Genomic DNA, 24,998 nt, shown 5'->3' with positions numbered 1-24,998 from the left:
GAAGAAATAGTAGTAGATAATATTTATTGCAGGTTGGCCACAGCAAAGTGACCACAGTGAGTTGTGCCATTTTGTGCCTCTCTGCGATGGCCATTTTGTGAGGATGCATGTGGCCAACCATGCTCATTGACCTAAAAGTTTGTCTTATTCCTGAGACAGAGCATATGGACTTTTCAAAAAAAACTGGAATGTTATTGTACAAAGCACTTCTTCCTGAAAGACAGTTTTAAAATATTCCTCCTATTCATTTTCCCCTTAAAATGATGCTTGTCCTGCCCTGCAAAGTATTAGAAATAGACAGCAGACTCTGACAGCACAAGTAGATGGGCACCTCATAGAGTAGGATTCCAGAATCAGGTAGAAAGTAATATGAAAAGAGGTCATGGTGATGTTTTGTAATGACACAAGCAATCAAAGACCATAGGCCAATTAATCTGAAGTGGTATAATGAATCAGAAATAAAACCAGCACAAACACCTTGATATATTCCATATAAATATCAACCAGCCCTAAATAAAGCAAGCTAATTCTTTAAATTGAATCACAAACTTAGATTGTAGAAATTGCAAGATCTTTTTAGATATTTGTATCTTAGGAATTATTTTGTTTCATACAAAACAGAACACTGCTGTGTAAGGGATTTTATAAATCAGGGAAGCAGAGTTTAGTCTGTAGGCTAAAATTGTAGCCAAACGTTGGGGCACCATCTTGTGGATATAACTTACCTAGCAGCTTTTTCAAAGCCACGCTGATTTTCCGTGCATTTTAACCACAATGATGTTTTCTTCTAGGGCTATAGGGCAAATAGTTTGAAAGAGGAACACACACACACACCAGTGAATTAAAGGGGCTGTCCATGAACACACACACAGAGGCAGCAGGGAACAGTTCCCAAAGCAGCCACATATTCCTGGGAGAAAAAAACAAGGTTGCCTTAATAGTCTGAAAAAAGGCACTTCATACATGCTTTTCTAAAGGATTTCTTTTGAAGAATTTGCACAACTGTAATAGCTGAGGTTACCAGAAGAGGAACTGTTGAACAAGTGAGAAGACTGAATGTCTTCCACACAAAAGAGTTGTGACATAGAGTGGTTAATTTGATGGGTAGAAGAGGGGAAGAAAACAGGTCATTTTTTTTCTTTTCTCACTCAGAAATTGTTTTATGAGATAGCCTCTAGAATTCTAAGAAGGCTGTAATACCAGTTATATCTATTTCCATTCACCAGCTCTATAATGAAACAAAGTGTAAGAACAGTCTATTTTTAAAGATGTATTTCTCTCTCTGACACTCCATGTGCATTTCATTCAAAAAATGGGACTGAAATGCCAAATTCTGACAAAAAAAGATGCCTAAGTCCTGGGAAAATAGGTAACCTGCAAGAAAAATTGTAAGAAAGTAGGAAAATTGGGAAACTAACTGCACAGCTAGATGGTGGTTCCCTGGTGGTTCACAAAATTAAAAGTCCACAGTACAGAAATTCACAAACCTCTGCAAACAATTCATTGTTGACTAGAATACCATACCAATAAGCAGTGCCAGCATACCATACCAGCAGGTTTAACAGGGTGCAAACAAGCAGTGATTTCCAACCATCTACATGACATTTAAACCCCCAGTACACACATACACACAGAGCATGTACTTCAAAAGTGTTTGAAAGTGGAAATTGGGATGGACAAGGGACTTTGATTGAATGCAACATGGGCCTTGAAAGTGAGAAAAATGAAAGTGCGTGTTTTATGCAGGGGAGTAGGTGAAGAAAAAGAAACTAGCAAAACTAGCAAAACATTTCAAAAAATGAAAAACAATCAAACTCCAGTTAAGAAACTCTCTGGGTTAAAGGGAGCTATTCTTCTTTCCCCTCTTCCCGACTGCCTCTTCTTTTGTGATGACACATAGGTGATAGAAGATATGCTAAAGCCATGACAGCTTGTAGGGTTGCAGCACATTCCATATCTTTCTTCCTGCCCCCCCCGCCCCCCCACTCATTTAAGGAAGACAGCAAGTAGAGCTGAAGTTCCATTAACCGGCAGGTCTAGAGTACTTTACAAAAGGTAGCTGTAAAGTCCTTCTGAGATATTAGCTCTCTTAGTGCAAAAGTGATTGGAGAATTCAGAAGCATTGCATTTTGATTCCATGGCAGCGCCCATGTTGACCAGATGTTCTTATTTTTCCTTGCTCTTCAGCTGGACTCAGTATCTGGAGGGCATGTCTAGCCACTGGTTGTTTAGAAATGAACAATAAAACAAGGGAAATATAATTTAGCCAAGGGGACATGTGCTGAACTTTTTAATTATTATTACTACTACAAATTCTTGACTCCCCCCCCCAAAAAAAATCATATATCTTAATCCTTTGAAAATAATTCACTAAACTGAACTATCACTCTTCAAAGAAATTTTAGACAGAATTATGCAAAGTTGTACTGCAGCATTATTTAAAAACTAATATCATCTGCATTTCATGATCCAGTGCTGCTGGTTCTCTAAATTTCAGGGATAAATATTCCTTGTTAAGACTAGCCATAGCTCATGAGGAAGTATTCTAATAGGGCTGCCTATTTTTGAAGAGAAAAAGGAAAACTGACTTTAGACTTTGAGTGCCATGCTAGGACTCACATTGAACAAGTAAACAGCCCTGGACAAAAATTTACACTGTAATTTAATTTAGTTGGGTCAAAATTAAAAGAATGCAGCAGTAGTTAATTTAAAATAAAACTACTATGGTGGTCATGGGTTCCTGTGATAGACAAGGAATTTAGATTAGAACAGTGCTTCACAACCATGATGATTTTAATATGTGTGGACTTCAACTCCCAAAATTCCCCAGCCAAATAGTTGTGATAGGATCTCCATGTTTTTTCCCCAAGTTATACATTCAATGATGCTATCAATAGAATAAATAGTCCCCCGTTATTTAATTACAATTCCTATTTGTAGATTTGTGGGATGGGAACTAAATCCTCCTGCAAACCAAAGGTCTCAAGCTGTGCATCTCTGCAATACAAAAAGGCAGGGGTCAGTAACCTTAAACACTCAAAGAGCCACAAAGATCCCCCCCATTCAATTCTGGAGCAGACCTGACTCTATGGCGGTTCCCCCACCATAGTCTCCTCCTAGCGCAGTGTCCATTTTCCTCTACCCATCCTAACTAAAAGCCCTATCCATTGTGGAGCCAACCAGCAACAGGGAGACTCAGCAGAGAGATGAAAGAGCCACATGCGGCTCCAGAGCCACAGGTTGCTGACCCCTGCAATAAGCCAACCAGAGAATTTGGTTGCAGCAAGGAAACCAGACATTTAACATCTAGGATGTTGATTTCCAAATACAGATGCTGTCCCTGTTCCAGGCATTCAGAGAAGAAGTTTCATGATGCTTTCTAGCTACTGAACACAACATAAATCCAAATGAGGGTTTTTAGTTACTGTTCAGAGCCCTGGGACTGCCCTGTCAGTGGTAGCTCAACAGATCAAGGATACAGGAATGTGTGACAAACAGAAAGTGCAGGGAGACTGGCCAAAGTGGCTATCTTCTAAAATAAACATACTTTCCATTTACTGGAAAGGTTGGAATCTGCTTTATCTCACCATGCAGATTTTCATGCCACTGCAAAGATAGGAACCTAAACGGCCACTCACGTTATCGTTGCTATAATCTTGCTCAGGAACGTAGCCTCTATTTGCAGCTCCTTCTTTGTAGAAATTGGTTGGGTTCTCAGCAGTGGCTTTGCTCAATGGTGCGTCATTCGTAGCTCGGATTCTGGGGAACATTCTCCCACTTTCAGCAAAGTTTGTGGCAGGAGGAACGCCATAAGGATTGCCCGAGGTTGAATACTCATGGCTTACCAATTGTTGCTCTTCCGTTTTAGGCTTCCGTTTTCTTTTATACAAAAAGAAAGGGCGATCATAATGACATTCAAAATCTGTCTTTTTGTGCTCATCTTGGCTTTTTCTTCTTAACAAAGCTCCCTAGGAGTTGTGCAAAGTTTTGTGACAGAGGTGACGATGAAGCTAACTATTCATATCAATTCAATTTACAAATACGTGTAAAAGGGAATTTAGGATCTCAATCATTTTAGTAAAGGAAATTTCATAAACCCAAGTAATCATGACCACTTTTGATTGCCATTTTTAAACTCTTTTTCCAACTCTGCAATATTCTTTTTGAGTCAAGTTTATCAGATTCCTAGGTTCATCAAGATACTAGTTGTTACAATGGTATTATTGATTATTTCATTATTTGTCTTCATATCAGCCTTGAAGTGCACAAGACAGCTAAATTTCTACAATAAAATGAAAACACACTTAAGTTCTTTTTACTCTAAATAATAATGAGGGGGACCTTTCCTAATGATCCCCAGTTTAAAATTCACTTTTTCACAACCGCTCTGCCCTCTCTTACAATGCCTTGCCTGCCATAGTCTAATTTCTGTTCTATCACCAGAAGTTTTAGTGTATCTGTGGTTACAAATGTTTGTGCCAATCTAGTTCAGTGTATGCTGTTGAACTTAACTTGCCATTTTAATGCTCATTCTCTTTCAATTTGGACAATCCTTTTGTTTCTCTTTGTTATCCTTTTTTTGTCTGTAGACACTCATGCGTTGGCAAATCTGGCAACTTTACTGCTCAGCTCTAACCCCCTTTGTGAACAATTGAGAAGGATTAGTTCCAATTAAGAGCCCCGGAAGAGCCCTCTGTTTTCCTCCTTTCCATGGAAGAAGTGATTGTTTCTAATCTACTTTTTTTTATTTTTCATCGGTAACTGTTCAATAGAATAACGTCTTTTCTTATCCCACGATTAGTGTACTGTACAACTGGGAGTGTTGGAAAGAGTAACTCGACAACTAGTGGAAACTCGGGGAAAATGTAGGCCTTTTTAAAATGCTAGCTATAACTAATTTTTGCATGTTTTCAATATTTTATGTCAGGGGTCTCCAAACTTGGCAACTTTAAGACTTGTGGACTCCAATTCCCAGAATTCATGGCTGGTTGAAGAATTCTGGGAGTTGAAGTCCTACAGGTCTTAAAGTCACCAAATTTGGAGAGCCTTGTTTTATGTGACAGTTTCTTTGTGTTGTGCTTTAATCCAGGTGGACAATGAACACCTCTCCCATTTTTGTGACTTATGAACCCGTCCCTGAAAGTGCACCACTAAAAAGTGTATTGAAATTGTTATTTTGTGTGTCACAATATTTTGTTCCTTTTCACAGTGAGGCTTAAAAATTGGTGAGTTAAGGTTAGTTTGATCTTAATACTGACCTTTGCTTAATTTGTTTGAAAGGACCTGGGTGTCTCCCATGCATATGTAGTAAGAGTAAGTTACAGGTAGTCCTTAACATACAACACAATTGAGCCCCAAATTTCCACTGCTAAGTGACCTAGTTAAATGAATTTTGTCCCATTTTACCACTATTTTGCCACAGTTGTTAAAACGAATCACTGCAGTTGTTAAGTGAATCATATGGTCATTAAATGAAACTGGCTTCCTCCATTGACTTTGCTTGTCAGAAGCCGGCTGGGAAGATTACAAATGATGATCATGTGACCCCAGGACAGTGCAACTGTCATAAATACATGCCAGTTGCCAAGCACCCAAATTTTGATCACCTGATCATGGGGTGCTGCAACGGTCATAAATGTGAAAAACAGTCATACTTCACTTTTTAAAAATAACTTTGAACGGTCACTAAATGAATGGCTGTAAGTCAAGGACTACCTGTATTTATACAGAAGCTGAATCTGTGACAAGATTGACATACACATTTAATCAGCCAGTCCATTCATGCATCACCTAATGGCTTTGAATTCCAAACTAAACTATGAAATTCAGAATCGCCTCATGTCACAAACTTTTTAATAGCGTATATTCATATGCCCCCAAAAGCAGGGGTGGTATTCAGCTGATTTGGACTGGTTCAGGCGAACTGAATGTTAAATTTACATCTGGTTTGCCAAACCAGTAGTTGAACTGACTGGCTGGCCCCGTTTACCCCACTCCATCCCTCCAAGGAGTCTCCACACAGCCTGTTTTGGATGCAGATAAGTTCTGGGTCTGCACAGAGGCTCGGGGGAAACAGGCCTCCTGGCAGTTCCAGAAGTCCAGAAATGGGCCTGTTTCTGGCTTCTGGAGGGCCTCCGGAGCCAGGGAGGTGTTTTCGCCCTCCCAGCGGCCTGAGGAAAGCCTCCAGAGCCTGGGGAGAGCAAAAAACGGGCCTCCCAGAAGTTCTGGTAGGCCACACCCGCAATGGCCATGCCCACCCAGCAACTGGGCAGAGAACCGGTTGCTGGGATTTTGAATGCCATCCCTTCCCAAAAATCATTTGTACCTGACCAAGACGTTTGAAACCCAAGCACCGTATAATGGAGCTCCCATTACTTGTCCCAGCTTCTGCCAACCTAGCAGTTCGAAAGCATGTACAAATGCAAGTAGAAAAATAGGGACCACTTTGGTGGGAAGGTAACAGTGTTCCGTGCGCCATCGGAGTTTAGTCATGCCAGCCACATGACCATGGAGACGTCTTTGGACAGCGCTGGCTCTTCGGCTTTGTAATAGAGATGAGCACCGTCCCCTAGAGCTGGAAACGATTAGCACGTATGTGCGAGGGGAAACTTTACCTTAAGATGCAAATGGTTACGCCAATTAAAGCCACCAGAAGAACGCCGCACAAGGTAGATATTCCTATGATGATGGCCATGTAACCTGAGAAGAGATTTCAAAATTACCATGGCTACCATATCTTTTATGAGATCTTCTAATACCTTTATTTTTGCATTGTTACATATAAAGGAAAATAGAATTTAATTTTTTCTGTCACCTATGGGTCTATTATTTCTTGTTCTGTTTTTTCTAACCTCTCCCCACCTTTTTTAAAAAAAGTTATTCTTCTTTTCCATTCTAGATTGTCTCTGCATAGAGAGATCTCTCACTTTGGATGGAATAGGGAGAAAGTAACAGAGATTCCCCTATGTTTATCAAATCACATCTTGACAGGAAGACAATTAAAGGTCACTGATTGCTTGATTTTATCCGAGTTGATTTAATTGTTCCTCATCCCTAGGAATTTTTGATTCTTCTTTTTCCTTTGGAAAAAGTGAATGGGAAGGAAATGAAGAAATAAATCATTTCTGAGATACAATATAAGTGAAAAAAATATCAATTTGAAGATGAATGGAAGGAGAAGGAAATTCAAATATTTTATCATGCTGATAGGCATAATCACCTAGGTAACTTTGTTAGGAATATAAGTCACCTAACAGGTATTTGGGTTAGAAATATATAAGCCAGGATAGACATTTTAGTATTATATCTTTAAGAAAATGCAAAACTGTAGCTGGGTGTGGTTTTTCAAACGGCCATAAGATGGAGCCAGAAACCTGGGTTGTTTTAGTCTTAGTCTCAGAAGAGAGTGTGTCTGAGTGAGTCTCTCTGTTTCCTTCTGTTGGAAAGTATTGCCGGTCCTCCATTTTTCCTAATTGACTGATATTTCTGGATTTAATGTAAGTCTGATACTGAACTGTTTTTGACACTGGAATTTGTTATTGAATTATCCCTGGATTGAAAACTGACCTATTTACCTGTGAATGATTTTGGATTGCTCGTTTGGACTTTGCTTAACGTTTCTGGAAGTAAAAACCTACATTTACTGTACAGTGTATCTGTGTGCTCTGTGTGCATTATTCCAACACTACTCCCTATACGTCTCCCTGTATGCGCTCATTCTCCTAACGGGAAATTACCTCAACAAACTTCATAGAAAGATTTCTTTGAGGCTTTCTTTCATTGGCAAGCAGTAGCCTCTTGGGGTTCAGAGGGTTTTTGGGGAGAAAGAAAGAGGGGGGAATTTAATTGAAAGTGAACCAAATGTAAAGTGCCAACAAAAGTGGGGGAAAGCAGAGCCTTGTGTTAAAGTCTAAAGTGTGAGTGACAAATTATGCGACTGAACCCGACCACATAAAATTGGCTGCGTTCTATGATATGACTTTTATAACATACATTCACGATGCTGAAGTGAAATAATACCCTGTTTATAACACTTCATATCCCCAACTCTGTGAGGAAAACAAATTTTAAAACAAAGTTAAAGCAAGAAATGAACAAAACCTTTTGGTTTTGTGGAAAGAGTTTCCACAGGACAACATTGTGTTATGATCATCTTAGGCAACATAAGTCACGTTATTACATTTTGGTAGCAGGATTCTTTTTCGGAAGGCTTAGAATATCCGAGTCCCTTGGTTTTGACATTGCTAAACTTCAGCTGCGGCAACTGGGTATGCTTCAAGAATTTATTTGGTCCTGAGCAAATCATAACTAGCGACTATCTCTTTGAAGTTCTTCATAATATATATTTATGAGATATTGCAACAGAGATGTTCTACAAAGGTACTTGAAATGGTACAGTGCAACAGAGGGGTGTCCACAGAAGTTTGCTGCTTTCATTAGAAAGATGAGAAGCAGTGATATTGTACTGCAAGGTGTGTGGCTCTTTTGTACATCAACATGGCATCAGAAGGCTCGTACAAATGTACTCCCCTACGGTCACATCCACCTCAAATTATGCTTATGGAAAATATAACCTTAAAAATAGCAGTTTTCAGTGAGGGTGTGGTCCAGAAATGGTTCTAAATGTATGTCTGTATGTGGTATTTCTCCTTATGTTTTCTCAATGAATAGAAGTTTCATTTTGGGGCTTTTCTGATATAATTTATATTATAGATGGTCTACCGTATTTCCCCCCCTAGAAATAGTTTTCAGTTTTAAATAAAATATTCTCCTTGTAATACATACTATCTTGGCAGCCTTCTCCAGAAAATCCAATGCTGCACCTAAAAGCAAACACAAAATATCATCGTGTGAGTGATTGAATAAAATATACCAATGATGTATCAAGATTTCTCCCATGTGGGTAGTCCTTGACTTACAACCGGTTGTTTTGTGACCACTCAAAGTGTGATGACCTGGGGCGTGGATATTTTTAATCTAATGATTGATATTTAGGGCAGCTTTTTGCAAGCAAAGAAGCCTTTTGTATTTTTGTACAGATAATCCTTGACTTACAACAGTTCATTTAGTGACCATTCAAAGTTACAATGGTACTGAAAAAAGTGACTTATGACCATTTTTCACACTTATGACCGTTGCAGCATCCCCAATGTCATGAGAGGCCAGGCGAGGAGAAGCACCCCTTGCATGAGTGATGTCGAGTTGGCCACGCCTACCCAGTCACATGACCACCAAGCCACACCCACCAACTAAGTCACACCCACAGAACTGGTTGTTAAAAAAACTGAATCCCACCCCTGGAAATAGTGTTGTAAAATTAGATCAATCGTGTGGGTGCTTTGAGTTACGAGTATCAGGACATACATTCCTGGCTCCGTTATGGTTGTAAGTCGAGGACTACCTGTAGAAGGATTGTTTTATTTATAGTGGGAGAACATATTGTGTGTAACTTAGGAGCATATGTTTTTCTATGTCTTAGATGAGCTTCTTTTTTTTCTTATGATGCATATTATCATGATATGACTAAACTGGCTCCCACATCTCTCTCTGCAGTTAATGTCTGCTTAGAAAAGACTAGCAGACTGCAAATCATCCTATGAAATCATATCATTTTGGCGCAGCAGTCAAACTCTGGTCAGCACAAGAGGCTAGGCATCCTTGGTCATTCTTGGAAAACAAAGAAGCCTAAATCGCTCTCTCAGGAGGCCAAAAGAGGAATGCCAGTCTACAAAGGAAGTCAGGGGAAAAAGGTAACGACAAACTGCTTCCATTTTGTTTTTCACAAAAACAACATGGGCAGGTCCACCCATTCACAAGGGATGAAGATACATTGGAGGAGGACGGCTTTCTTAATCACATACTTACGCTTCACATTCTGCATCCTTTTTCTCGAAATTTGGCAGACATCGGCATTCGGGGACGAGATTTGCTTTCAGGAAACAGAATTCATTTTTTTCTGCAGAACAGCCTTGACAAGCTGCACTCAGGAGGGGAGGAACAGATAATAATTTAGGATTAGCAAAGCATTGACTGAAAATATGAGAACCAAAGCAAGGCAATGGCAGTCCTGTGGTTCCTTTAAACCTTTAGATCCAGCTCCCAGAGGCTCCCTTTTGGCCTGCAACAGGCCGAGGAGGCCCCCAGGTGCTCCATTTCAGCCAGCAATAGGGCAGGGGAGGCCCACGGAGAGATGAACAGAGTGTCAGAGGGATTCGTCCCTCAGAATCTTCATTTTGGCCAGCAACCTGTGGGCGAGGCCCGCGGAGGCTCAAACAAAGGGGTGCATGCAGAGGCTGGAGAGGAGAGTGCTTGCTAGATCTTCACAAGGTAAGTGACCTGGCTCGGCAGATTGGGGGAAACAATTGTGGGGAGCATGAAGTATTTCAGTGGGTCAGTGAGGCCTTGGATAGTCTTAAGTAGGTTACCTTTTCCATCACTTGGCCCCCCCATGGCCTTCCCCACCCTGAAATACCTCATGTGCACTTAACGAGCGAATGCGTGGGCAAAAGGAAGGAATGATCCCACTCAAGGTACGAGATTCACTCCCACAAATCCTTGGGTTACGAATGGAATGTGCAGGCTCCATTACATTCATAACTTGAGGACTACTTGTATGCAACCTTTGAGGATATATTGCATAAATAAACTGAGCAGAGATTCGCTGATTATATTCTTACTTCAAATCATTTCTTAAATTAGTACTTTCTTCTGCTAGATGTATTCCTTAGAACCTAATTTTAAATGCACTTTCTCAAAAAGTACTTTTTCAGAAATAAGAAGTATGGGAACTATATGTATGTAGACAATTCCCAGTCTCCCAGAGTTACAGTGGGAACAGGGGTGGGATTCAAATTTTTTAACAACCAGTTCTGTAGGCGTGGCCTAATTTGTGGGTGTGGCTCGGTGGTCATGTGACTGGCTGGGTGTGGCTTGTATATAAATATTATAAATATTTATATAAGTATTTAATTTTTTATAATTAAAAAAGCAACTTTTACCCAAAATCAGTCAAAGCAGGCAGGCATATTGAGTTGCTTGCAGAAGCACAGATTCACTCAGAGATCTATCTTTCTGCAATCTGCTAGCTGAGTCTGTCACATAAAATTTGCTTGCAAGCAAACTCATAAAATTTGCTAGCAAGCAAAGTCACAAAGTTAACTCACAACACACCATGTATATAAATATTGAATTTTTTTATTTAAAAAAGAGCAACTTTTACCCAAAATCAGGCAAAGCAGGCAGGCAGATTGAGTTGCTCACAGAATCACAGATTCATTCAAAGGTCTATCTTTCTGGAATCTGCTACCTGAGTCTGCACTGAAAAATAGAAGCTTCAGTCCTAAGGAAGGTTCAGCTCTGTTTTTAGATTAGCTAGAAAGCAAGAAATCCAACGATTTCCTGCTTTCTAGCTAATCTAAATCTCCCTGCACAGCAGAACAGCTGATGGTCAGGGGGAAAAAAAGGAAAAATAGCAACTTAGCAGCAAGTTTGATGGCGCGCATACCAGGTAAGAAGTGAGTGGGCGGGGCAGGGCCAGCCAGTGGTGCAATTTGCCGGGTCCCTGAACTGTGCAGGATTGTAACAACTGGTTCTATAGAACTGGTCCGACTAGGTAGAATCCCACCCCTGAGTGGGAAGCTCCAAAATTTAGGATTCCATTTGTGGCTCTCATTATTTTATTAATGCCTATTTCTAGAATAATGTTTCTAACATGTAACACACATGCATATATGTGTGCACATGCACACATAGATTGATTCAGTGAGTGGTATCATTTCACTTTTTTAAAAAAAATAGATATATCTTCTGCCATAAAAGGTTATGGATTCGCAAAACCATATTTAATAAGAAACTCTGGTTTATGCTAAACAGCTAACCACATTTATCTCAGAAAATTGCCTTCAAAGTCTTACCTCGACAAGCTTTGTCTTCTAAGTAATTCTTAGCCATGCCTGGTTTACATTCACATGTTGGAATACTGCCCTCAACATCCTTGCAGTCTGTAGTGTCGTTATCACAGAGGACAATATCACAACCTGATATACCTAATAAAATGTAGAACAGCATGGATAAGTAGCTGGAGAGGAAACAATATCTCCCTCAATAGTAGACATTCAAGGACTTCTACTCAGTGGTGGAGTCCATGATTTTGCGTGCAAAAGGCCCCAGGTTCTGCTCCTGACATTTCCAGATAGAGCTGAAAAAATAATAAAATCCTAGGGAATTGGTGCCGGTGAGTGTGACTGGATTGTAACTGAATTTCACTTCAGTTTCTAATGGCACAAGCGGAGGTTTTTGGAAGGAATGTGTTTTTTCGCTCTATGTCTTTTGAAATCAACTAAATACCTGAACTGGACATGTCAAAATCTGGTACAGTGGTTAAATATTTAAATATATAAATTCCTATTGAGTTACGATCCTTAGACAACTAATGCTGCTGGTTGATTAAGTTATACAGTGGTATTTATTTTATTTAAATACTAAGTTAAAGGCCTCACAAATACAGAATTTAAGTCATACATTTCCAGGACTTTGAATTGTAATTCTTCCAAACCTCCAAATACCTATGCAAGGGTCCTCTTTGTAGATTTCAGTTCAGCATTCAATACCATCATTCCAGATATTCTTCTAAGTAAATTAAACCAACTAGTGGTACCTGAACACACTTGTAAGTGGATCATAAGCTACCTAACAGACAGGAAGCAGCAGGTGAAGCTAGGCAGAATCACATCTGATACCTGTACAATCAGCACAGGGTCCCCCCAAGACTGTGTGCTTTCTCCACTTCTCTTCTCCTTAAATACCAATGACTGCATCTCAAACAATTCATCTGTTAAAATACTGAAGTTTGCTGATGACACAACAGTGATTGGTCTCATTCGAGACAACAACGAATCCCCATACAGACAGGAGGTTATACAACTGTTACCGGAACAATCTGGAACTGAACACAAACCATAGAAATGGTGATAGACTTTAGAAGAAACCCTCCCATACTACCACCTCTTACAATACTAGACAACACAGTATCTAGAGATCTTCAAATTTCTAGGTTCTACTATATCACATGACCTAAAATGGACACCTAACATCAAAAACATCATCAAAAAAGCACAACAAAGAATATTCTTTCTGCGCCAACTCAGAAAGCTCAAACTGCCCAAGGAGCTGCTGATACAGTTCTACAGAGGAATTATTGAGTCTGTCATCTGCACCTCTATAACTGTCTGGTTTGGTTCTGCAACCCAACAGGACAGACACAGACTTCAGAGGATAATTAGGATTGCAGAAAAAACAATTACTACCAACCTGCCTTCAACCGAGGACCTGTATACTGCACTAATCAAAAAGAGGGCTGTGAAAATATTTACAGACCTCTCACATCCTGGACATAAACTGTTTCAACTCCTTCCCTCAAAACAACGCTATAGAGCTCTGCACACCAGAACAACTAGACATAAGAACGCCATCACTCTGCTAAACAAATAATTCCCTCAACACTGTTCAACTATTACAAAGTCTGCACTACTATTACTGTTAATCTTCTCATCACTCCTTATCACCCATCCCCTCCCGCTTGTGACTGTATGATTGTAACTTTGTCGTTTGTATCCTTACGATTTATATTGACTATTTCCTAGTATGATTTGATTGCTTATTGTACCCTATGACTATCATTGTGGTTGATTCTCGACTCTTGACGAATGTATCTTTTCTTTTATGTATACTGAGAGTATTTACACCAAGACAAATTCCTTGTATGTCCAATCAAACTTTGCTAATAAAGTCTTCTCTTCTCTTCTCTTCTCTTCTCTTCTCTTCTCTTCTCTTCTCTTCTCTTCTCTTCTATTCTCTTCTATTCTATTCTATTCTATTCTATTCTATTCTAACCTGTAGCTGTGGAAATCCCAAAGATGCTTTTTTCAAGAGGCAACTGGGCTTTCTTGTTTTCCTTTGAAGATGTTTCGCTTCTCATCCAAGAAGCTTCTCCAACTCTGATTGGACGGTGGGGAATGGACGGATTTGGCAGACATATCCTTCAGTGGTGGGATTCAAAAAATTTTACTACTGGTTCTGTGGGTGTGGCTTGGTGGGCGTGGAGTGGCAGGGAAAGAATACTGTAAAATCTTCATTCCCACCTCACTCCGGGGGAAGGATACTATAAAATCCCCCTTCTCTCCCCACCCCATTAACCTGCTTTCCAGCTCCATTCTCCCATGCAGGGCAACAAAAGAAGACCCAGCTGATCAGCTGGGACTTGGGAGGCAGAGAATAGATGGGGGCAGGGCCAGTCAGAGGTGGTATTCTGAACTACTCAAAATTTTCGGTACTGGTTCTCCAGAACTGGTCAGAACCTGATGAATACCACTTCTGCTTCCATTCCCCACCAGGTCAGAACTGAAGAAGCTTATTGGATGAAACTGGAATGTCTACAATAAAGTCTATTTGCCTCTTGAAAAAAGCATCTTTGGGACAACCATGATCTGGATGACTGAGAATTGCTATAGACATGTAGCTGTGGAAGTTTATTGCCTCCTTTCTAGACACGATATCTACCTAATCTGGTGACTGATTTCATATTTCATTAATAATTATACCAATTGACCTCTGACTCTTGCCTGCCTGCACTTGAACAACAATTCAGTTACATCTGCTACCTGTTTTAAGCAAGAATCAGGAAATGCAGCAATGTGCAACATTTAAAAAACCTAATCTGCATCACTCTCACTCAATAGGATATATGTGATGATATATGGGATGATATATGTGATGACCCAAGGTGGGATACAAAAGCAACAAAGTCACAAAAACCAGCAAAGTCCCTTTAATTCCTTCAACTTGGCTTGAAAAGTCCAATTATCATTGACTGGAGAAAAAAACTCCCCCACAAACAGTTGCGCAAAAGGAAGAACCTCCGTTCAAACTCAAAATACATATAAATTATAAATAGAAAAAACAACACAAACTACACTGAAGCAATTAAGGAGACAAGGCAGGATAAGGGCTTGAAGATGTCCACAGATATCAAAATACACACACTGGGAAGGACGCCAGAACTCAGATAAGAACGGACAGACTACAAATATTTTCACGCTTTGCTTCCAGCACTGGCCCATGCGCAGTTTGTCCTTTTAAACAGCTGCAGCCCATGAAGAGGATCAAGGCCCTTTCCTCCCCCGTAGACCACGCCATTCACGTTTCTCCCTGATCCGTTCCACCCTGCGTGCCCTAGGATGAAGAAGGGGTGGCCTGGGTCTTCTTCTGAATGCCCAGCCAACCTGTGCCCTTCCCCAGTTTCGTCCACAACCTCTGGAACCACACACCCCACCCACTCCCTGTCGGTTGTTCTTCCTCTCCCTCGGAGTCAGATTCTAACAGGGGCATGACAATATGCATCACATTAAGATGTCATTGTTTAGTTAATGTTTTGTTGAGCATAGCTTGGTATATATGTTGCCCCAAGCCATAATTTACTGACCACAATGACCTGGATTCACACTTCACGCAAAACCAAAAATATATAAGTCATGTTGTGGCTTAGCTTGATGTGTGATACAACCTTTGAATCTGAAAAAAGAGTAAAGGAGCTGTGTCAGCTGACTACTGCTTTTCATTGCCCTACCTAGTAGATAAAAGAATTGAACTTAGATGATTCCAAGCTAAGTTGTACTAAGTCATCTGAAGATGTATAGGTGCAGTCCATTGATTGTGTATGTGATATAGTTGTTAAAATCATGGCCTAATCCAGTGTATAATAGAATAACAAAATTGGAAAGGAAGGAGGTCTTCTAATCCAACCCCTTGCTAAACCAGAACTTCTAAAGGCCAACCATTCCACTGATTAATAGTTGTCAGGAAATTTCTCCTTAGTTCTAGGTTGGTTCTCTGATTAATTGCTTCTTGTCCTGCCTTTGGATGCTTTGGAGAATAGGTTGACTCCCCTCTTCCTTGGGGCATATGAACCAAGCGACAGTCCAATTGATCAGAACAACTCTCTTCAAAGTAAAGTATCTGTGACTGGTTGGTTGACATGTCAGCCATGTGACATGTGTAATCCCACACATTTGGAGTCAGCACTTTGCGGAATCTATAGTAGTTTTAAAAAGACAGGATTGAATCAACCTTTTTAATATATACATACATGCAAATGATACGTTATTGAAGTCATCCTTAAAAGAAGAATTATTTACAGCCTCTTCCAATTTCTGAATTGTCATATTTGCGTTTTCATCAAATGCAGTGATGAGTGTAACTGTAGTCGTAGTTTTGTTTCCTGCCTTATTCACCCTTTGAGAAATTCCTCGAGGTAATCTGAAAGAGTAATTTCACAAATGTTAAGAAAGGTATGTTAAGAAAGGTGGCTATTAATTCCAGTATTTTAAGTTCACTAAAACTTTTAAGTTTATTATGGTTAAAACCAAAGCAGCCATTACAAAGAAAATCTGCAAACTTTGATACAACCAACCAGATGTCAGCTGACTACTGCTTTTCATTGCCCTACCTAGTAGATAAAAGAATTGAACTTAGATGATTCCAAGCTAAGTTGTACTAAGTCATCTGAAGATGTATAGGTGCAGTCCATTGATTGTGTATGTGATATGTGATTTACACTATAAACTCACTCGCCAAAACCAACACCAACCACAAAAACCTCCGTTGCCGCCCTGACTTAACCATACAGCAACGTGCCCGCTCCCGTGCACTCCGCATCGAACTCAAAACCCGTCTAGACAATGGAGAGAAGGACCTGTACATTGACTACCATGCTGACTGCATCAAAAGTAAGACACGCAACCCAATACCCAACTTTTACCCTCAACCACTACCCTACCTCAACCACCTACCACCACCCACCATCACCCAAAACTACCCACCACCCACCACCACCCAAGACTAGGCACGCACGCCCCCAACTACCTCAATCCCAACTGCTGCCGGACTTAAATGCAAACTACTCAATGCAAGAAGCCTCGTGAATAAAATACCTGAATTTCTCATCCTCTTAAATATGGCTAACTTGACATTATATTTGTCTGTGAAACATGGCTCAATGCATCTCTCCCGACTCCATTACCACAGTAAGAGACTATCATGTTTACCGATCAGATCGTGAAAATCGTCGAGGAGGTGGTGTTGCTATATTCTACAAAAAATCCTTACATCTAAAAAATATCCAAGTTACCCAGGAGCTTGTCCTTCCTGAAACCATCATCTGTGAACTATCCTTAAATATCACAATTCGATTCTTACTATGTTACAGAGCACCTGATTATGACATCGAACATATAAACAAGCTAAATACACTACTAACATGGGCTACATCCTGCCCATACCCTTTTATCTTCCTTGGAGATTTCAATCTACCTCATATTGACTGGACCCTAAATAATTGTACAACTGAAATCATACACACAACCTTCTTCAATGCTATTACAAATCTAGGTCTTGAACAACTAGTAACCAACAACACTAGACTGAACAACTGCCTCGATCTCATCTTCTGCAATAGTTTGAATTTAATTTACCGAATACAAACCAAAGAACCCTTTTCCAGTAGTGATCACAATATGATTGACTTTTGTCTCAACATACGTCCACGCAAAAATCACCACAACGATGTCATCCCTAGTTGTAACTTCAAAAAAGGCAATTATGATCTTATAGATAACGATCTCTCATCCCTCGATTGGCAATCTCTATTCACTGGATGCAATACTGTTGAAGATCATTACAACATATTTTTACTTGAAGTCAAAAGAGTCATCAAACTATATGTTCCAACAACAACTCCAAAAACAAAACAAAAAAGCAGATTACCCATATCAATAAGGAAACTTCAATCCAAAAAGAGATCACTCTGGCGGAAAAACAAATCTGGTCACGTTGCTAATTTCAAAAACCGATATAAAAATTTATGCCACCAGATAAAGACCGAATGCACCAATTACCACATTAAACAAGAGGAAAACCTTCTAAGCACCAATTCCACCCGTGCTTTTTACAATTTTGTAAACAACAAACTAAAAGACTCAAGGTCCATCCCACCCTTGATAGGACCTGATGGTAAAGACTGCAGCGACGACACCATTAAAGCCAACATCTTTAACACATTCTTTGGCTCAGTGTTTGTAAACAGTAATGGATCATGCCCAATGTTTCCTAGCCGTACCACAGACAACAATAATGATCTAATACATATCGATTTTACAGTAGACAACGTTGAAAAAGCACTACGCAACCTAAAACCATCTCTATCTATTGGACCGGATGGAATATGTGCCTACTTCTTAAGAAAACTATCCGCTGCCATAGCCAAACCTCTAAGCATAATCTTTGAAAAATCTTTCAGAACCAGCTCCTTGCCCAACCTATGGTTACAAGCCACAGTCATTCCCATCTTCAAAAAGGAGACCCAAGCCTAGTTGAAAATTACAGACCAATCTCCTTATGCTGCGTCACCTGTAAAGTCATGGAATCAATTATTAACCAATCCATCATCCTCCATTTAGAGACAAACAACCTACTCTCCAATAAACAATTTGGTTTCAGAAAAAAACTATCCTGTAATCTGCAACTCTTACACTGCAAAAACATATGGACTACTCAACTCGACCAGGGCAAAGCAATAGACGCAATCTACATAGACTTCTGCAAAGCCTTTGATTCAGTGGTACACGACAAACTACTCCTAAAAATAAAATCTTATGGTATCTCTGGACAACTGAATAACTGGATAGAAGCATTCCTGTCAAACAGACAACAAATGGTCAAAATTGGGAACGCCCTATCAAATCCAGTACCTGTCAATAGTGGTGTTCCCCAAGGCAGTGTTCTAGGACCAACTCTCTTCATAATCTACATAAACGACCTTTGTGATCATATCAAGAGCAATTGCGTTCTCTTCGCTGATGATGTAAAGCTGTTCAATACCACAGACAATACTACTACCCTTCAAAAAGATCTAGACTATGTATCTGAATGGTCTAACATATGGCAACTCCAAATCTCAACAAATAAATGCTCTGTCTTACATATTGGTAAAAAAATCAGAAAATAAAATACAAGCTGAATAGTCAAGATCTTGTTGATGACCCAAGCTCTGTAAAGGACCTGGGAATACTCACCTCTAATGATCTAAGTGCTAGAGCTCACTGCAACTACATAGCCAAAAAGGCATTAAGAGTTGTTAACCTAATCCTACGTTGCTTTTCTCTGGTAATATCTCACTACTAACCAGAGCATACAAAACATTTGCTAGACCAATACTCGAATACAGTTCATCAGTCTGGAATCCTTATCACGTATGTGATATTAACACAATTGAGAAAGTCCAGAAGTATTTCACAAGAAGAGTTCTCCACTCTTCTACCCGTTATAGAATACCTTACGCCACCAGACTCGAAATTCTAAAACTAGAAAACCTCGAATTACGCCGTCTTCGGTCCGACTTAAGCATGGTATATAAAATCATACATTGCAATGTCCTACCTGTCAATGAATACTTCAGCTTTAACCATAACAACACAAGAGCACACAACAGATACAAACTCAAAGTAAACCGCACCAAACTTGATTGCAGGAAATACGACTTCAGCAATAGAGTGGTCAATGTCTGGAATACTCTACCCGACTCTGTAGTCTCTTCCCCAAACCCCAAAAACTTTAACCTTAGACTGTCTACTATTGACCTCACCCCTTTCCTAAGAGGTCTGTAGGGGGCGTGCATAAAGCGCACCAACGTGCCTACACGTCCCTGTCCTATTGTTTCTCTTATTCTTTTATTTTTCTTATATGTACCCATTTCATATATTCACAACTATGTATACACTTGTACTTATTATCTTGTAAACAATTGACAAATCAAATAAATAAAATAAATAAATAAATAAATATAGTTGTTAAAATCATGGCCTAATCCAGTGTATAATAGAATAACAAAATTGGAAAGGAAGGAGGTCTTCTAATCCAACCCCTTGCTAAACCAGAACTTCTAAAGGCCAACCATTCCACTGATTAATAGTTGTCAGGAAATTTCTCCTTAGTTCTAGGTTGGTTCTCTGATTAATTGCTTCTTGTCCTGCCTTTGGATGCTTTGGAGAATAGGTTGACTCCCCTCTTCCTTGGGGCATATGAACCAAGCGATAGTCCAATTGATCAGAACAACTCTCTTCAAAGTAAAGTATCTGTGACTGGTTGGTTGACATGTCAGCCATGTGACACGTGTAATCCCACACATTTGGAGTCAGCACTTTGCGGAATCTATAGTAGTTTTAAAAAGACAGGATTGAATCAACCTTTTTAATATATACATACGTGCAAATGATATGATATTGAAGTCATGCTTAAAAGAAGAATTATTTACAGCCTCTTCCAATTTCTGAATTGTCATATTTGCGTTTTCATCAAATGCAGTGATGAGTGTAACTGTAGTCGTAGTTTTGTTTCCTGTCTTATTCACCCTTTGAGAAATTCCTCGAGGTAATCTGAAAGAGTAATTTCACAAATGTTAAGAAAGGTATGTTAAGAAAGGTGGCTATTAATTCCAGTATTTTAAGTTCACTAAAACTTTTAAGTTTATTATGGTTAAAACCAAAGCAGCCATTACAAAGAAAATCTGCAAACTTTGATACCCAACCAGAAAGAGCTGAGTTGCAAAGGGATATAAAGATGGAACAGATACAGAATAACAGAGTTGGAAGGGACCTTGGAGGTCTTTTAGTCCAGGGGTAGGGAAACTTGGCTCTTTTAACAACTCCCAGACTTCAACTCCCAGAATTCCTGAGTGAGCCATAAAAGCTTCCCCAACCCTGGCCTACTGGTTTTTCAGTTGTGGGGGAAATCAATTTTTGACTTGAATGGGAGTGTTTAATATACAAATGTAGGACATATGTCCTGTTCTAGTCCAACCCGCTGCTCAAGCTGGAGATCCTATATCAGTGGTGGCTAATCTTTTTGGGATCCTATGCCAAAAATTGTGTGCATGCTTGCACGCTTGCACTTGTGTGCCGGGACCCAGAAGGCAATGCGCCTCCCCCCCACATCCCCTACGTATTCGCGCACAATCCTACCCACCCACCCTCGCAGCCCCCTTACCTGTATTGCACCTCACAACTGATTTTCGGCCTGTTTGAGGCCCTTTTCGGCCTCCCAAAGGCTTAGGAAGGTTTCTTCAGGCTTCTACAAGCTTTGTAGGCCGAAATCTAGCTCTGTTTTGTCACTAGATTTCGGCCTACAAAGCTTGTAGAAACCTACAGAAGCCTTCCTCAAGCCTTTGGGCGGCTGAAAAAGGCCTCAAACGGGCTGAAAATCAGCTGTGAGGCGTGCACATGCGCAGTGAGGTAAGTTTGCCTGCATCTCGCATGCCAGCACAAATGGCTCTGTGTGCCACCTTGGCACGCGTGCCATAGGTTCGCCATCATGGCCCTATACCATTTCAGACAAGTGGCTGTCCACAGTCCCTTCTTCAAAGCCTCCAATGATGGAACACCCAAGCCTGAGCTTTCTGAGTAGAAAAAAATGGTGCTTTATGCAAATAGCCAAGGCAACACAGATATACATTTAAAAAACAAACAAACATATTTATAAAATATAACTGAAGGGAGGCTTCCAAATCAAGACTCATAAGGACTTGGGATGCTCGCTCAGAACACAAACTGGTTGGAGCTTTGGAAGCAGTAATAAGGATTGGAAGGACCATCCTGAAAAATGGCAGGCTGCAACTCTTCACAGAGATCTTTTACAGGTAATCCTCGCTTACCGACCACTTGTTCAGTGACCATTCAAGTTCTCATAGCTTTGAATAATGAGACTGATGGCCAGCCCTCAGAGTTGTGGCTGTCACAGTACCCCTGCGATAACGTGATTGTGATTCAAGCCCTTGGCAACTGATGCACAGTTCCAGTGGCATAGCAGCATCCTGTGGTCACGTGATCGCCACTTGCAACCTTCCCAGCCAGCTCCTGGCAAGCAAAGTCAATGGGGAAACTGGCAGAAAGTCTTCAGTCACAGTCACATGATTTGCTTAGCAATGGCAATTGAAGCTGACAGGCACAGTCATGTGGTATTTCACTTTACAACTCCTTCTCTTACCGATGGAGATGACAGTCCTAATTCAGGTGGGTAAGTGAGAATATATATATGTTTGTGTGTGTGTTTGTGTGTGTGTGTGTGTGTGTATGTACGTATGTACACAGGGGTGGGATTCAAATTTCTTAACAGCCGGTTCTGTAGGCGTGGCCTAATTTGTGGGTGTGGCTTGGTGGTCATGTGACTGGGTAGGCGTGGTTTGCTGACTGGGCATGGTTTGTTAGTCATGTGACTGGGTGGGTGTGGCTAGGTGGTCATGTGACTGGGTGGGCGTGTCTTGGCCATGTGACTGGGTGGGCATGGCTTGTTGGTCATGTGACTGGGGTAGGCATGGCTAGGTGCCCATGTGACTAGCAAACCAAATATAAGTGGTCCTCGCTTAATGGTCAGTTGCTTTGCAAGTGTTCTAATTTATGACTGACCTCCCTAGAGCTACTTCACCTGTTTTTGGTGTTTTGACAGCCATGTGCACACACACGCGCGCACACACACACACACTTATGATCAGTTACAACATCCCACACAGTCTTGTGACTGAGGTTTTCTATGTTTTTTGCCAGTTTCCAACAATTTCTTCTGGTTTCTGGTTAAAAATGCCCATTGGGGAAAATGGACTTGTTTAACAACCACCGTGTTTGCTTAATGATCACAAGGTTCACTTAATGACCATGTTGTTTGCCTAACCCGGGGTCTGAAACATGAAACACTCAAAGAGCCATTTTTCTATTTTCTTTTAAACATCTCTCTCTCTCTCTCTCCCTTTTTCTCATCTCTTTTTCTTTCTCCCTTTTTCTTTCTTTCTCTCTCTCATCTCTCTGTCTCTTGTCTCTCTCTCTCTTTCCCTCCCTCCCTGTCTCTCTCTCTGTGTCTTCTCTCTCTCTGTCTTCTCTCTCTTTTTCCCTCCCTCCCTCTCTTTCTTTCTCTCTATCTGTATGTGTCTCTTTTCTCTCGTTCCCCCCTCTCTTTCTGTCTCTTGTCTCTCTTCCCCTCTCTCTCTTTCTGTCTCTCTCTCTCTGTGTTGTCTCTCTCTCTCTCCCCCCTTTCTCTCTGTCTCTTGTCTCTCTCTTTCCCTCCCCGCCTCTCTCTGTGTGTCTCTCTAGGTCTCTCTCTTTCCCTTCCTTCCTCTGACTCTCTCTCTCTCTCTCTGTTCATGGGGGGCGGGGGGGAATATAGTCATTTTTTTCATTGCTGTTGTAACTTTAAATGGAGGCTAAACAAATAGTTGTAAGTCAAAGAGTATCTGTATCTGCGGGTTTAACCTTCCAATTAGCATCTAACTAAATTTCAGCTGCATCTCTGCACCAGGCACATAGGATAATTTCCTTATTCCCAAAATGCAGGAAAATAACCCAGGCTCACAAGAAGTTGTATTTCTGATGTTTTTCAAGCTTAGCAACTTGAAGACATGCGGACTTCAATTCCCAGAATTCCCCAGGCAGCACGAGACCTGACCATTTGATTACTCCCAAGTCAGTAACATGAAAGAATTACCAACTTTAAAGATACTGAGCATTGTATCTCTGTATGAATTGATTTAGTAAGATCTCATACTTACCACGCTCCTGTCTCTGCTTGGACAGAATCATCAAGGCACTTCTACTGGATAGCCCCTGTACCGAGGCTCTGATTTAATATTGCTTCTGCCGCCTCCTCCTCCTCCTCACTAAATGCATGGATTGACCTCAAATGGATCATGTTACCTATTTTCTACTGGTGGATTAATCTATAAAATGTAATATAAACTGCCCCTTCATCACAAGGACACAGCTTTCAAGATATTAAAGGGAGACTTACTGCAGGCTACTTTAAAATGCTTTAAAGCCCAGTTCAGCTCCAACAACACTTTCTGGAACTTCTCCTTGTAGCACTGAGCTCCTTGGCTTTTATTTTGAAATCCAGCACTCTTGGGCTTCAGCGCTGGATTTTAAAAGGCAAACAGCTACTCTGTGCTACAAGAATTGGTGGGAAGCCAATGGATTAGTCAATTAAATAATACTTTTAAATTACTTTCTCTCCCAGCAATCTGGGCTGAAGTAGAATTAAACAATATCTGCTCCTTTGTTTTCTGAATGGATTTTATAGGAAGGAGGCTTAAATTCACACGCACGCACACACCAGCCACTTCCCACTCGATCTATCTCATTTGGGAAGCATGGAGGACGTCGTCAGCAACACAAAACTCAATGTCTTTCCAATAGGATAGGGGTGTGGGGGGGGGGAGAGAAAGGGATTCTTGCTCCAGGCTTAAAGCCCGGCAGCTCCAGCAACTTATCTTCAGCCTCATCAGAGACAAGCGGCCGGGAGGGGAAGGGGTGGGGCCAGCCAGGGGCATGATTTGCCGGTTCTCCAAACTGAGCAGAATCATAACATCCGGTTCCATAGAACCAGAGGGAACCGGTAGAATCCCACTCCTGTATGTACGTATATACGTATATATGTGTGTCAGTGGTGGGATTCAATTTTTTTTACTACCGGTTCTGTGGGTGTGGTTTGGTGGGCATGGCAGGGGAAGGATACTGTAAAATCTCCAGTCAGAGGTGGCCTTTGCTGGTTCTCCGAACTACTCAAAATTTCTGCTACCGGTTCTCTAGAACTGGTCCAAACCTGCTGAATATCACTTCTAATGTGTGTGTGTATATATATGTGTGTGTATGTACACACACACACACACACACCGTGTTTCCCCGACCAACTCAGAAAGTAAGTCCTAGCTTGATTTTTACATGTATGCCCAAAATAAGCCCTACCCCCCCCAAATAAGCCCTAATTAAGACCCCGCCCACTCCAGGGTGCATGAATAAAAATTAAGCTAGGGTGGGGATGGAGTGGTGGTGGAGCTGCCCTGCTGCTTAACTTCGCATAGCTGCAACCAGGCCTCGCACACCTCAGCCCATTTCTTCTGCAGCCAGCAA

General features: G+C 40.8%; 1 protein-coding gene across 1 annotated transcript; it reads right to left on the bottom strand.

The window, feature by feature from the left end:
- Positions 1–597: 597 nt before the first annotated feature.
- On the bottom strand, positions 598–23,840 carry MUC13 (mucin 13, cell surface associated). Its single transcript, XM_087953664.1, has 8 exons — positions 23,642–23,840; positions 16,142–16,311; positions 11,913–12,044; positions 9,865–9,976; positions 8,785–8,822; positions 6,615–6,699; positions 3,639–3,879; positions 598–2,220 (listed from the first exon to the last, which is right to left on the bottom strand). The coding sequence occupies exons 2-8, from the start codon at positions 16,215–16,217 to the stop codon at positions 2,194–2,196; spliced, it is 711 nt and encodes a 236-aa protein (XP_087809790.1). The 5' UTR covers positions 16,218–16,311; positions 23,642–23,840; the 3' UTR covers positions 598–2,193.
- Positions 23,841–24,998: the final 1,158 nt, after the last annotated feature.

The sequence above is a fragment of the Notechis scutatus genome, chromosome 1 (assembly GCF_049901735.1).
Source record: "Notechis scutatus isolate UNSWTSFEM ecotype Mainland chromosome 1, rNotScu1.2, whole genome shotgun sequence".
NCBI classification, from domain to species: Eukaryota; Metazoa; Chordata; class Lepidosauria; order Squamata; family Elapidae; genus Notechis; species Notechis scutatus.
This window is presented reverse-complemented; position numbering and strand designations above follow the sequence as displayed.

Bases quoted from the DNA above. Each gene is read 5' to 3' on its own strand.
- MUC13 (XM_087953664.1), bottom strand. From the start codon at position 16,217: ATGACAATTCAGAAATTGGAAGAGGCTGTAAATAATTCTTCTTTTAAG. The intron at 6,700-8,784 runs GTATGTATTACA...ATCTCTTCTCAG, and splicing joins TGGAGAAGGCTGCCAAGATA to GTTACATGGCCATCATCATA. The intron at 2,221-3,638 runs GTGAGTGGCCGT...CTAAACAACCAG, and splicing joins AAGATTATAGCAACGATAAC to TGGCTAGACATGCCCTCCAG.